The 13,090-nt window shown below is 42.0% G+C and overlaps 3 protein-coding genes across 4 annotated transcripts in view; all 3 read right to left on the bottom strand.

Annotated features, from left to right (window-relative positions):
• Window positions 1-3,886, bottom strand: part of LOC104809826 (protein argonaute 1-like) — a 6,970-nt gene extending 3,084 nt beyond the window's left edge. Inside the window, exons 1-11 of one of the 2 annotated variants that reach the window (XM_010535902.1) lie at window positions 3,778-3,886; window positions 2,701-3,329; window positions 2,383-2,591; window positions 2,157-2,306; window positions 1,947-2,080; window positions 1,753-1,862; window positions 1,448-1,554; window positions 1,222-1,360; window positions 1,033-1,149; window positions 138-245; window positions 3-22 (exon numbers count right to left, since the gene is read on the bottom strand). In XM_010535902.1, the coding sequence (XP_010534204.1) occupies window positions 3-22; window positions 138-245; window positions 1,033-1,149; window positions 1,222-1,360; window positions 1,448-1,554; window positions 1,753-1,862; window positions 1,947-2,080; window positions 2,157-2,306; window positions 2,383-2,591; window positions 2,701-3,318 (1,712 nt within the window). In that variant the 5' untranslated portion in view covers window positions 3,319-3,329; window positions 3,778-3,886. Of the gene's footprint in view, window positions 1-2; window positions 23-137; window positions 246-1,032; window positions 1,150-1,221; window positions 1,361-1,447; window positions 1,555-1,752; window positions 1,863-1,946; window positions 2,081-2,156; window positions 2,307-2,382; window positions 2,592-2,700; window positions 3,333-3,777 lie in introns of both variants that reach the window. The other variant, XM_010535903.2, reaches the window with a different exon arrangement.
• Window positions 3,887-4,845: 959 nt separating this feature from the next.
• Window positions 4,846-7,286, bottom strand: LOC104809825 (bifunctional D-cysteine desulfhydrase/1-aminocyclopropane-1-carboxylate deaminase, mitochondrial-like). The gene is made up of 9 exons (XM_010535901.2): window positions 7,088-7,286; window positions 6,741-7,001; window positions 6,558-6,668; window positions 6,386-6,477; window positions 6,131-6,223; window positions 5,987-6,044; window positions 5,783-5,896; window positions 5,472-5,569; window positions 4,846-5,331 (listed from the first exon to the last, which is right to left on the bottom strand). The coding sequence occupies exons 1-9, from the start codon at window positions 7,256-7,258 to the stop codon at window positions 5,130-5,132; spliced, it is 1,200 nt and encodes a 399-aa protein (XP_010534203.1). The 5' UTR covers window positions 7,259-7,286; the 3' UTR covers window positions 4,846-5,129.
• A 395-nt stretch (window positions 7,287-7,681) lies between these two features.
• On the bottom strand, window positions 7,682-12,969 carry LOC104809824 (putative 3,4-dihydroxy-2-butanone kinase). The gene is given in 21 exon segments (XM_010535900.2): window positions 7,682-8,072; window positions 8,160-8,255; window positions 8,358-8,470; window positions 8,555-8,628; window positions 8,730-8,813; window positions 8,950-8,990; window positions 9,074-9,217; window positions 9,348-9,412; window positions 9,573-9,665; window positions 9,746-9,876; window positions 10,076-10,131; window positions 10,293-10,376; window positions 10,986-11,098; window positions 11,101-11,131; window positions 11,395-11,484; window positions 11,559-11,630; window positions 11,732-11,779; window positions 11,854-11,966; window positions 12,049-12,112; window positions 12,224-12,297; window positions 12,773-12,969. Coding segments are annotated over 21 exon segments (1,761 nt in total). The 5' UTR covers window positions 12,813-12,969; the 3' UTR covers window positions 7,682-7,937.
• Window positions 12,970-13,090: the final 121 nt, after the last annotated feature.

Below are 13,090 nucleotides of genomic sequence, written 5' to 3'. Positions count from 1 at the left end.
TACCAGAATCGTGATACTTAAGCTGCAGTAACAGAACAAACAGCACTTGCAGCAACCATTACTTCCTAACAAGAAAGAGAGGAAATCTGCAAATAGCTTGAATGGAAAGAGAACGAAAAAACATAAAGATAATTTACCCATGGAGGAGGAAGTATACGAGCCTCCACCGACGCAAGATTAGCACTAATTTTGATGCCAAACTCCTTAGCAAAAGGATCTTCACCGTAGGCATTGTGATGAACCGTCTAGCATATAGAAAGAAATCATAATGTTTAAGATCAACCACAAGTCTTTAACGAATATGACCTTAAAATACTATGATAGATTGCACAGTCAAGCAGAATAGCAGACGGCCAAAACAGGATCACATCTCCCACATTTGCCTATCAGATGCTCCTAGAAGCCCAATTAGAAAATAATGGTAACATCTTACGTTCAAGGCAAATCATAGGTTTAGGCAAAGACATCCAACTATTGATGAAGAAACCAACCCCAAATTCCCTACAAAAGACCATCTAGAAATCAATCTTTGTTAAACTAGTCTTTGGTTGGGTTTTGGGTGATTAATCATTTATTTGGAGTTTAGGAGTTGTTGGAAAAAAGGTCTACGCCCTAGAACTTTACAGTAGGCCTGACCCACATACTATAACCACATTAGGTATGGTAGCCGTCATGTAACCCCCTATATAAGGGAGTTTTTGGTGGATCAACAAAGTAACTCATTTTTTGGTTGTAATTGGGTGGAAGGTGAATGAACTTAGTCTCCCGTTAAAAAAAAACCCAGACTCCAAGTGTGGGAATTTCTCTTGTTAGGTTAAAAAGGGCCTAACAATCTTCCGTGCAGAAATCGCCACAAACCCACATTTGAGCAGGATCATATCCCCAACTTATAGATGGATTAGACCAGCCAGAAGAAATTGCAGAAAAAAACATATCCTTGCACGAACAATCCCCCAAACACAAGTAATACAAACAAACAAAGCAATTTACTAAATCAATTGAAGAAGTCAATTGGAATATAGAATAGCATACCTGCATGATATCATTTTCTCGTTCTTGAGGGCGTTGACAGGTCACCTTCAGCAAAGCAGTAATCTGCCTCTCATTCAACCTCTTTGAGTATCGCTGGCCCTCTACAATCTTGCATACCTATAGAGTGGCATATAGTAGCATAAAACACACAAACCTTCATGAAGATCTAAAGAGAAACTTTGCAGTTACCTCCATTGGCAAATAATTTGGCCTGTTCTGATTCCCAACTTGCAAGCATGGCAACTGAATGTGCTGAATACGGAAACCATATGTTTCGTGGAAGTATTCAACAACAGATTTCAGGGTGCCCTTTTCATCAACAGGGAAACTGAAAAGGAGATTACTGCGTAAAGACCTTATTTCATTTGATTCAAAAATTAAGAAAAAAACAGATAGCATAAATTTAGACACCTACGTCAGTTCTCGAGTGGCCATGGAAGTCAAGCCAGAAATACGGTACTTTCTGCGCATATTCCCGCGGTGCGTCACTTCAACCTTGACACCTCTAAGGGCCTTTTTGATCTGTTGACACAAAGCAGAATTTTTGACAAACAGAGGCGCATTAACATAGTAAAATTAAATTCTACTTGGGCAGCATGGGCAAGATGTGCTTTACATGCTTCACAGCTCTCAACAAAACAAGTACAGCAAAGAGGATAACCAACACAACTACAAACAGATCAGAACTTGATAAAACAAAAAATGACAACAGAATTGCACCTTCACACGATCAGCATCAGATAAAGGTCGGGATGAAATATCCCGATTCAACAACTGGCACACAAATTCAACGACAGGAAGTGGCTCAATGAAAGCTGTCGATGACATATCTGCAGCAGACATCAAGGGGATCAAGACAATACAAGAAGCCAAGATATGAAAAATTAATGAAACTAGCCGGCCAGCCGTGATACCGATATTCAGTGAAAGACCCATCTGTGTAGGACGAATGCTTTGGTAAAACCCACGCCAGCTTTCCAAACCTTCACCCAAAGTTTGCTTTCTCCCTAGACGAGGGGAATAAAATGACCGGCCCACAGGGCAATACCTGTCTCACTGATAGTTAGAAAACTATGCCAGTAATTTCAAAACTAAGTACCGGACTACAAATGCACTACAAGTACCGGGTAGTTGGCAGCTCACGGAGAACAATGTCGAGGACCTGTAGAGCTTCTTGTGGCGCATCAGCTTGCTTCCCCTGTAAAAACAATCCTAGGTGATGCAGATCAGCTCGTGCGGCAAGTTTGATGATGATTTTGAAATCCCGCTCTCGTCTGCGGAAGAAAAAAAACTGACTTACCCCAAGCACTCTAACACAATAATAACCAAAAAGAAATTGCAAATCTTAACCTTTGTCCCCCTGATCCATCCTCCTCATCAACTAGGGTAACTTTGAACTCCTTGGAGACAAATGGAAGTGGTCCAGCAGTATACAGACTCTTTCGACCATCATAGGCCGGAAGACGCCTGCCAAGGTGTGAGTCACGGTACAATTTCACAAGCTGATACATCACAGCCCGGTTGACGCCTCTGGATGAAACCTCGGGAGTAATGGTAACCTATGAAAAAATAACAGGAAAATGCACATTAAATTGGTAGACTAAGACCAGAACCAGTGGCAAGGAACAGAATAGTCGATGTTTAAGTCACGAGGAATGCGAAACTTACATCATATTGGTGCAAATCTTTGTCAGGCAATTCAGCAAAGAAATGGTTTGCCTTAACAATGCATCTCTTGCCAGCGATGCCCGGACCAGGCCGGAGAGGAAACTTGACAGATTTGCTAGAAGATGGCAAAGGCTGGACTGCCTGGCTGGGAGCTTCTTGCTGGACAGAAAGCTGTTGAAACTGGTGTGATAAAGCAGAAGGCTCAGCCCTCTGAGTAGGACTCACCTCGGACGGTGGGGGCTGAGAAGACACCGGTCGTAACATAGGTGAGGTAGCTTGGTGCAGCTCGGGAACTGATTGTCTCTGTGGTCCAGGAGCAGGTCCACCTCCACGGCCACCGCCATGACCACCACGACCTCCTTGATGTGGTGAGCCACCCCTTCCCCTTCCCTGGAACTCTGGTGGTCCACCAAATTGTTGTTGCTGAGGTGGGCCATGCCCTCGACCCGCACCACCACCAGTGTGCTGAGACTGAGGACTCCATCCCCTTCCACCTTGGTTTCGCCCACCACCTCCTTGGTGGTAACCACCACGCTGAGGACCACGGCCTCCCCCTGCACCAACTTCATGGGACTCGGAGCTCTCACCGCTTCCATCACCTCTCTTCTTCCGCACCATCCTGACTAGTACTGCTAACGAACAAGCGATTATGAGAGGGACTCAGTAAAGCAAGAGGGAATCAAACATAGTGCACCGGGACACTCAGTAATTGCGCACTTCGAAGATCATCCATGAACACCAAAACATATACATCGATATGCAAAGGTATGTAACGATGGCAGAAATGAAAATTTCTACATAACCCACCGAGAAGAGACACCCAGATGACTAATCAGGCAACGTAGTGGAAATCAAGCACGAAACTACCGATGAAGCGAGAAAAATGACCCAAAAAATGCTGAGTAGAGACATCAGGTAAAGGGAAACGAATAGATCTAGTGAAAAACCGACAAATCAACGAGATCAACAGAGAAACACTACCTAACAGTGAAACAGAACAAAAAATACAGCATATAACCCTAAATCGCAGCCAGGAACAGCTGAGAGCAAGATCGAGAGGAAGATGGACGGATTTACCAGAAAACCGCTGCCTCTGCGCCGGAGAACCAAAACTTCTCTCTCCCTCGTGCAAATGGCAATGGGATGACGAAGGGGTGTCAATACTAAAAATGGGAAAACCAACTCCTGGGTTTCTTAACAAATGCAATGAAGAGAGTGAAAACCAAGGGTTTCACAAGTGAAAAAATTCCAAAACTACCCTCCAGAATGACGTGGATAGACCATTGTCGAGGGTAGTCTCGACCAGCGATGTTGTAAATATGTATTTACATTACATTTGCATCGACCAAGGTCAAATATTTTCGAGCACATGGGATATATATAAAGAATATATTAAAGTTAAACTTAAAATTTTAGTTTTAGTTTTACTGAATACAATATAAATATTTATATTTTCAAATAATATAAATGAACAAAAATAAAATTATACATCAGTTAATCGTTTAAATATAATTCTTCGAATTTTATATGGTATAAAAATATCAATTAAATTTTGGTAATTAATCTTTTTTCAAGATTATCAATTGAAAATATAATACAATCAATATTTGAATCCCGTGATAGATATAAAATAAGGTATTTTTTTCTAAAAAAACAAAATACTAAAAATTAGGATAGATTTGTCTTGATTTATATATAGATAATTAAGTTAAATACTAACAGAATCAAACGGTACCATTAACTTATATTTTTAATGCGAAATTAAAGATGGAGAGGCTTGCATTATTATAAGAGCACGTAGTTGTTTATGGAGAAACTATTGCAGGCGTTTGTGTGTTGAGATCTGAAAAGATGCTGCCGGGCTGTGACGGATTGTTAGACCTGAGCATTGGCTCCATTTGCAGCGTTAGGCTTATCTGTGGGTAAACCCCCGAGCTCTTCTCCTATGTTGCCACTTCCTTTTCAAATCTAAACCTGAGAGCCTTATTGCCTCTGATGAACCAAACGGGAGCATGGAACAGGATAGCAATCGTGTTTACACACCAGCTCTAACACAGTTAGATAAACAAAGATTATAACTTAACACCAGGAGTGGCTGGCTCAATTGGTAAGTAGGTAAGTATGCGTAAAGAGTGCTCCACCCCAAGTTCAAACCCCACTCAAATCACATATTATCAAAAAAAAAATTATAACTTTACAATAGAAGGCATTCTCGATCAAGTAGCCTGGAAAACATGGATGGAAAGGGAAGAACCTGGAGCTCGGTGGTGATAGGCAGCATCCTTCGGCATAGACTTCCCGGGCTCTGGTACACTATTTGTCTCTACCCAGAACATAAAATATTTTTGTCCTCAACCACAAGAGAGTACATCAAAATCAAGAATACGAATGCTCTTTGTTGTCTGATTTTAGACCAATACAATTACAAATCACATTTTCCCAATACCGTCTTTCCTTGGGACAGATTCCTGAACATCCATTCGGCACCAGTTACCCACAAAGGGAGCCATCTGATCAACCTTATCATACAGTCCTAGAAGTCCACCAGTGTGTATGAATAATATTTTCCTCCCTTCCCATTTCTGGGGATCCTTGGCCATCTCTTGCATCAAACCATATGCAGCCTTCCCGCTGGACAAACACCCAAAACAGAATGCCAATCTCAATCTCATTATAGATTATATATATGATACCTGAGGCCATGGCACAATCACGATCTTTTCATGTGCAGTTTACAAGGAAAAGGAAGTAATCGATTAAGAGTACAGGACCTGTAAACAGGATCAAGAATAACACCAGTGGCATTCGCTATTTCCTTTACTAATTGAAGCTCCTCCAACGTGTTCATGGCATATCCTAGTCCTTTGGCCTGCAAGAACATAAGAACTAACACAAAAGATAAAGCATATATGCACTCAACAAGAAACCTTCATGAAAAATTTCAATTTGTTTGTGCGCTGAGGAGCCTAGAGATATCAATGGAGGCCAACACAGACAGTTGAGAAGGAGCACCAGAGTCCACCTGAAAATAACCCTGAAAAGAGAGAGCGCATGAAAACTAAGAAGGATTAAGAACACTCACATTGTGGATTCTAACAATATCGTGTGAGCTAACGCCAGCTTGCAGTTCATCAAGAAGGTCTTGAACGAAGTCGTAGAAATAATCAGGATCATCGCAAACCGAGAAAGCATGAACCTGCATGCATGATTAATGAAACATTACTGGGCTACCTCTCTGATTCACATTGAGAGATGCACCTCAAACCAAAGGAAAGAGAACCAAAACCTTTGCTTTTAGGGGACCCAGCCATGATCCCAACGAAATACCAGCAACTGTACCTCCGCTAACCATCAGAAGAGAATAGAGATGAGACTGAAGCCACACAAAAAAAATGGATAAGAGAAGTTCACAAGGTAAGCAATGCAGAACCTGCCACATGCTACGATGATATCGTCAAACTTTAAGCCATCAGACCTACTCTGAAGCTGCTGCTCAATTTCCCTTGCTGCTTCGATATATCCCCTAGATGGTAGCGTAGTCAGTTTAGCTAACAAAAGGGATCAAAAGGCAATTGCGTAGTGTATAAAGAATCTCAAAGAAGTGATAAGACCAGGCAGGCAAAGAAGTTGTAAAACCCCAGAAGCAGCATTTCGGTAACTTGTCAGAATGAGAAGCAATGCTCACCAAGTTCCCAGAGTATTGGATCCACCGACTGGAATAACATAGGGCTTTCTCCCTTCATTTTCCAACCTCTCTTTGAGAACATCAATCAGGGCCTACCATCATCATCATCAACATGAACATCAGCCATAAAAAAAGTCGAGATTTCCTCTGGAGGAGAAGTGTACAAACTAACCACACTGCCAATCGAGGCATACTCTTCCTTAGAGATGAGGTTAACGTGAGCACCAACGAGACGCTCGACCAGGAGATTCCCGACAAATCCAGGATCATCGTTGACCAGAAGCTACGACGAAAGGAGATGATGGGTGAGACTGAGACCCGACAAATATGATAGGAATAAGGAAGGGAAGGGGACCTTGGAGGTGCGGAGAATGAGATAGGGACGGAGGTTGAGATAGTTGGAGACAACGGAGGTGGCACGGCAGTGGTTGCTCTGTATGCCTCCGATGGTGATGACAGAATCGGCTTGCTGCGCCACCGCCTCCGCCATCAGGAATTCCAGCTTCCGGACTTTGTTGCCGCTCAGCTCCATGCCTGTGAGATCGTCGCGCTTTATCCATATTTCCGTGCCATTAGGGAGGCCGGGAAGATGCCACCTGTGGATCGGAGTAGGCACCTTAAGAAGAAGAAGATGATGAAGTCAGACAGAGAGAGAGAGAGAGAAGATGAAGTCGCAGCGACAAGGAAGAGAGAGAAACAGACGTGAGCGAGGGAGAGGGCGCTAGATGGAATGGGACGAAGGTGGGAGGCCCATGGAGGAGGAGAGTAGGGCTTCATGGTGAGAAATTCCGCCATGGATGACGCAGACATTCTTCGCCTTCCGAGCCCTGTAGCAGCTGCTGAGGCGGTGACTATGAGCCGTCCCCATGCCATGACCCTCTCTCCCTTTAACTTATTCCCTTCCTTCTCGCTCTCGGGCCAAAACTTACATAAACGAAGGGTTGGTAGCTGAATTAACACTAATTGGGTGGAAATTTGGTTGGTTCACTTATGCCTAAACCAATCCCCCGGTTAATCGAATAACATTTAATAGCAAAATATAGAAAATTCTAAAATCGAACTCCATGTATAATAAACTGAATCGAATAAAAAATAAATAGATATAGATTTTTTTAAAACCGATAAATAACAATTGTATGCAGAAAACAAACATTTTATTGTTAGAATTCGAATTCAAAACAAAACCGAACCAAATCTATAATAGAAAGAAACCTTGCGATATAATTTTTTTTTTTTAAACCGAACATGAATTGAATACAATTGAACCAAAAACCGGAATGTCCCCAACAGCGAAAAGAATGACAAGAACCTCCTTTTATATGAATGATCAGAGTGTGTTTTCATATGGGTTCGTCTTTTACTCTATGTGACCCAGAAACCATTTTTAACGGTCACTACACGCGCCACCCCCAAAAAAGGATTCGAATAAAAGGGAGAAGTCCTCGCGAGTCACGAATCGTACATACATGTATTCAAAACGCCGGAATATGGAGGATTAAAAAAAACCTCATAATTATAATCATCAGTATGTTCCCTCTTCTTTATTTTTGGATCACAATCCCTCCTCGGGCTGGCACTGCTCCTTCACGGCTCTGGCTGCTGCTCCGTACCATGCGGCTGCAGCCATTGCACCTGGGTCCGGAACCGATGCAAGAATCTCCGCTGATATATAGCTCGATCTCCCGGCCTAAAAGCAAAATCCCACAACCAATCACAGCCAACATGTATCATCACGGGTCATTTTTAGGTCACAATAAGGAAAGAGATCTCTCACCTGAGCTTGCATCTGGATGGTTGATTCAGCTCCTGCAGTTGCAGCTTCAGCCGAGGCGATAAACGCAGAGGCGGGATCCGTCCCATCACTCAGCTTCTGCTCTCTCGTCAAAATCCAAAAAATAAAAAAAAAACTCAGTTAATACTTGCAATATTATCATTCTTCTTTTCTTTTAGAGCATTTGAAATAGGTGGTCACCTCCTCAAGCACTTCAGAAGCCGGTATGAGTGCGTCTAACATGGTCCTGAAACCCGCAGTTGCTCCACCGTATTTACTGACAGCGGAAATTGATGACTTTAGTGCTTCAGACCCTGAATCAGGAGGACAACATCCTAGTCAGAGACACTCAATGTGCTTCTGTAAGACCAAATCACATCTAACAGACATTGTCTCACATTGTTTGGGAGTGACATCCGTCTGAGGGTTAGCTTTTAGCTCTGCGTATACTGCCTTGCAGAGAAGGCTGTAACTGTTTTTTTTTTCCCACAAGAGACACATCAATGAATGTCAAAAAAGTATAACTACATCCACAACCCAACTGACGGTATATAACTTAGATCAATTAGTTACATGATTCCGCTTGTTCCTCCCATGACTCTTCTGATCGATGAACCAATTTCATTCACTGTTTCAGCAGCATCGTTAAGCGGGTAACTGCAAAAATAAGGTACGCAAAGGCGTTCACTTTTTTTTTACAAAAAACAATTGGCCCTAAGGATTAATGTTAACAGCAGAAAACCTTAACAGAGTAGAGCAAATTGTAAGTGGGGTTAAAAGAAATTAAACTCACTACTTAATGTCCTCCAGAACTGCTGTTGCACCTCTGTTCATCTATGCAGGGAATGACCAATCGTGTGTAAGGCAACATGAACAAAGTAGCAGTTTGCCCGTAAAATCTAAAGGTCAGAACTTACTGTTGAGCCACAGTCACCATCGCCCACTTTGCCATCCCATTCGTTCAAACTATCCTTTAGACTGATTACCGCACTTGCTGCCGCTTTAATAGCTGCCTCGAGAATACGGCCTTGTTGACTTAACTCTTCTGGCTGGCTTAGAGCCTAATATCGCCAAAAAGGAAGTTAGCATATCCAGTTGTCTGAGTTTTCAAGTAATTAACAAACTTTCAACACCATGAGAACACACATACTCTTAAAAAGAATCCTGTTTAATTCAAAACCCAGCTCATACCTCCTCATTTTTTGTTGACCGGGAAGGGGGCAGCGGAACAGGAATCTTTGCTGGTGGACGATTTCCTGTGGAGAATGATCATGCTTGAGCTCAGAAGTTTTTTTTCCCAACCATAAAGAATCAAATGTACAATCGCCAAAAACAAGATGACATATTCTATTCAATCTTAAGCTCCAAAGAAACGATGACAGAAATAACAAGAAAAGTTGGCAACATCTCACAGACCATCTGTCCCGACAGGCCAATTCGGAGCCTTTGTCGGAGCATCCAATCGGTCCAAAATAGACTGGTCAGCCTTCATGATTGAAATTGAAAATCCTGGGAAAAAAACAAAGTGGTTTCAGAGCAGCAGCGGGTGTGTGGTACTCTAACTAAATCATGAAAACAAAAAGATTCACCTGCCATATCAAGAGAAGTCATAAATAATCCCGTGTACACCCTGTCAACGGCAAGTCCGAATTCCAACTGCAATTTAGGGACAGCTTTACCAGCAGCAATCATAAGCTCCATTAGAGGAGTGCCACCTAGGCTGCCGAAAAAGAAGAAAGAAAATAAGAATAAGAAATATTAACAGCCTCTTCTGAGAAACAGCAGCCATATATACAGAACTCGTTAAAGATACTCTTCAGACAAAAAACTGGCTGTCACAACTGAGACATTTTGCCTCCGCTAAAATGAACAAGAGCAAAAATATTATTTAACTAGGAAGATACCAAGAACCGGCTTACCCATTAACCATGAGAACCACTCGGTTACCACGTGTAATAGGAACATAATTGGTCTCCTGCAGAGATAAGATAGTTGGAAGAATGCGCTGACAAAGGAAACATAACCAAGGGTTTTCCCTAATTCCATTTTGTAGATAGAAAGGTAATAACAAATATAACTATATATAATTAGGGAATGAAGGAACCGCAAGAACAAGAACCCCGGATATGCACATACAGGACTTAATATCTGCTGAAGAACATGGGAAACCACAACATCCACAGGCTGAACCTCGACCACAGCAGCACCGGGTTCTCCATGCTGAGAGAAAAATTGAACCGATACAAAGTGTCGAGACATAATCCAATGCACCAAAACATGGAAAAAAATATACTAAATCTTAGGGGGATTAATGCACCAAAACATGGTAAATCTTAGTGGTGGGTATGGGTCAGGTACAGATATTTTGATTAAACATTCATAAATCTATAGATTACACATGAACAATTTATAAAATCATTGAAAAATGTTGATGTTCACAAAATAAATAGATCATAAACGATTGTTTTTTACATAAATAAACAAAGAAAAAAACAACTAGATCATGGTCATGGATATCTTTGTAATTTTCTAACAACTTGAGAGTATAATGTTATTTTTCAACTATTCGGGTACCCACGGGTAAAACCTGATCTGAAAATACCAACCCGAACTCGAACCCGAATTTCGGGTTTCAAACTATTAAAACCCGAACTCGATCTCATTGTAAGGCGGGTACCGGATTTTCGGATACCCAACCCTCAATTTGGGACGCATACCCAAAATTCGGGTATTTTTCCCCACCCCTGCTAAACCTTTCCCATGTAAAAAAAAAGAAAGAAAGAAAGAAAGAAAGAAAGAATGAAAGAAAGAAAAAGGTAGAAAACGTACAATTCCAAGGCCGAGTTCCATCTTCTCTGACCCCAAACGATCAGATGTAACCTGTCCAGGAAGAGTGCAAACAGATAAAGCGACACCCATGGTCCCAACCATCTCTGATGCAGAGAAAGCCCGGCAGCCGCAGCTGCTCCAGCAACCTATCCTTCACCAAGTAGAAAGTGTAAGTTGAAGTTTACATAAACTTTTCACTTCAAATTATTTGTGGATTCTAAGCTCACGGAAACCAATATAAACCAAGCAAATAAGAACATATTAAAGTTGCCTGAGTGTTCAGATATCAGACAATTTCAAAAGGTACAATAAAAAAATGAGATCAATTGACTGCAAATGCTACTAAACCGCACTAGCTTACAGAGTGCAGATAGAGAAGGAAGGGCTTAGGGAAAGGGAGAGGGACAACCTTATGAACAAGGATTGTTCCTGCTAAGCCTCTACGTCCAGCTATGCCACGAGGAGGGGGTAAAGCACAATCCTCTCCTACGATCACAGTCTAGAAAAAAAAACATCTTATCATCATGTTTAGCAATGCTCTTAACTGTGAAAAAACCCACAAATAAGCAGTACCTCCACTTTGTAACCTTCAGATTTCGCTTGCTCAGCTGCCAAACCAAAGTTCAAGCGATCACCAGTATAATTCTGTTAAATAAATGAGATTAATCAAAAGATAGAAGTAAGGAATCAGTAGTTCCTTGTACTTATTGATATATATATGCAACTATCTTGCGCTGTCTATGCACCTTTACAATCAAGAGACATCCCATAGGACCAGTCACAGCTCGAATCCCCTGGAATTGGACAAAACCTTAGCATTCACACAAGAAACAAAACGAACAGGGAAGAAACCCTTGAGAGGAATTACAGCTAGGATGGAATCAACCGGTGGCGAAGCAAAAACATCTCCACAAACAGCAGCTGTCAGCATTCCTTCTCCCACAAACCCAGCATGTGCTGGCTCATGCCCACTGCCCCCTCCTGCATTATAGACGACATTGCATAAAAGAAAAAAAGCAACTCAAAAGGCAATAACCATAAATTTCCATCAGACAACTCCAACCTGAAATAACAGCGACCTTGTCATATTTTGCAGCTGAGACATCAGCTCGCAGCACAACCTTGACCTGTGAAGTCATGGAAAAGCATCAGAATCGGCATAGTGCAGAGGGTTTGCATGACAATGGAAGGTATCAAACGACATATAAATCGAAAGCTCGGATAAAGAAGTTAATAACCTCAGGGAAGCCATCCAAATACTGGAGTCCAGGATAAGTTTCGACAAGACCCTCGATGAACTCAGTTACTACATCTGCAAGCACCAGACAAGAGAAATTAACAAGCGTTCATTCTCCTCCATTATGTCAAGAAGACCGAACTACGATCTGCTACAAAATCTAGAGAGAGAAGAAAACCCTTTGCAGAAAATTTCTGCTCGGTTCATCATTAATACTCTCACCGATTTCCCATGCAGCAAATAAACACGAAACGGAGAAAAACACAGCCGAAGAAGCAACATTTCGGAGATCGCTGGGAAAATGAGAGGAGAGTAGAAAAAATACCAAACAAATTTAAGGGCACGAATGCGAACCATATGAATAAAAAAGATAAAGCAATTTCAGCAGCTAGAAAAGGGTAATACAGGGAATTCCGAGAACATCAACAAAATAGGGGAAAGGAAACGGGTAAAGAGACCCGAAATCGTGCATAATTCTCACTCGGGGAAGAGAAGGTTTCACCGGGCAAGACACGGAACAGGAGCAGGGCGAAGAGAAAAGAGAACGAACCGTTGGGGTTGTTGATGAACTTCTTAGCCGGAGAAACCATGGTGTCGGAGAATGATCAGAAGCACCTGAGAATCTCAAGAAGCTCGCATGGAAGAGAAGGATGGAGGTTTAAGGCAATCCTGAAGGAGGGAGAGAGAGAGAGGAGAGTCAACAATCGCAGGAGAGAGAGAAGACGAAGAGAGAGTGCGCCGTACGAAACACCCATGAGATCCTGAGGACCTGAGCGACAGCAACCCAAACCAAACGCAGGCCCAATCATATCGGCCCATATTGTTCCGTGTTACATTTGTTTTGTTCTTTTTTTTTAACTTTGAATTA

Source organism: Tarenaya hassleriana, unplaced genomic scaffold, assembly GCF_000463585.1.
Source record: "Tarenaya hassleriana unplaced genomic scaffold, ASM46358v1 Cleome17, whole genome shotgun sequence".
Lineage (NCBI taxonomy): Eukaryota > Viridiplantae > Streptophyta > Magnoliopsida > Brassicales > Cleomaceae > Tarenaya > Tarenaya hassleriana.
The sequence above is the reverse complement of the archived record's forward strand: the minus strand, read 5'-3'. Positions and strand labels throughout refer to the sequence as shown.

Excerpts from the sequence above, each read along its gene's own strand:
- LOC104809825 (XM_010535901.2), bottom strand. The coding sequence starts at position 7,258 with ATGGCATGGGGACGGCTCATAGTCACCGCCTCAGCAGCTGCTACAGGG. Across the intron at positions 6,478-6,557 it reads ATGCCTCGATTGGCAGTGTG|GCCCTGATTGATGTTCTCAA; the intron begins GTTAGTTTGTAC and ends TGATGATGGTAG. Across the intron at positions 5,897-5,986 it reads TGGGTCCCCTAAAAGCAAAG|GTTCATGCTTTCTCGGTTTG; the intron begins GTTTTGGTTCTC and ends TCATGCATGCAG.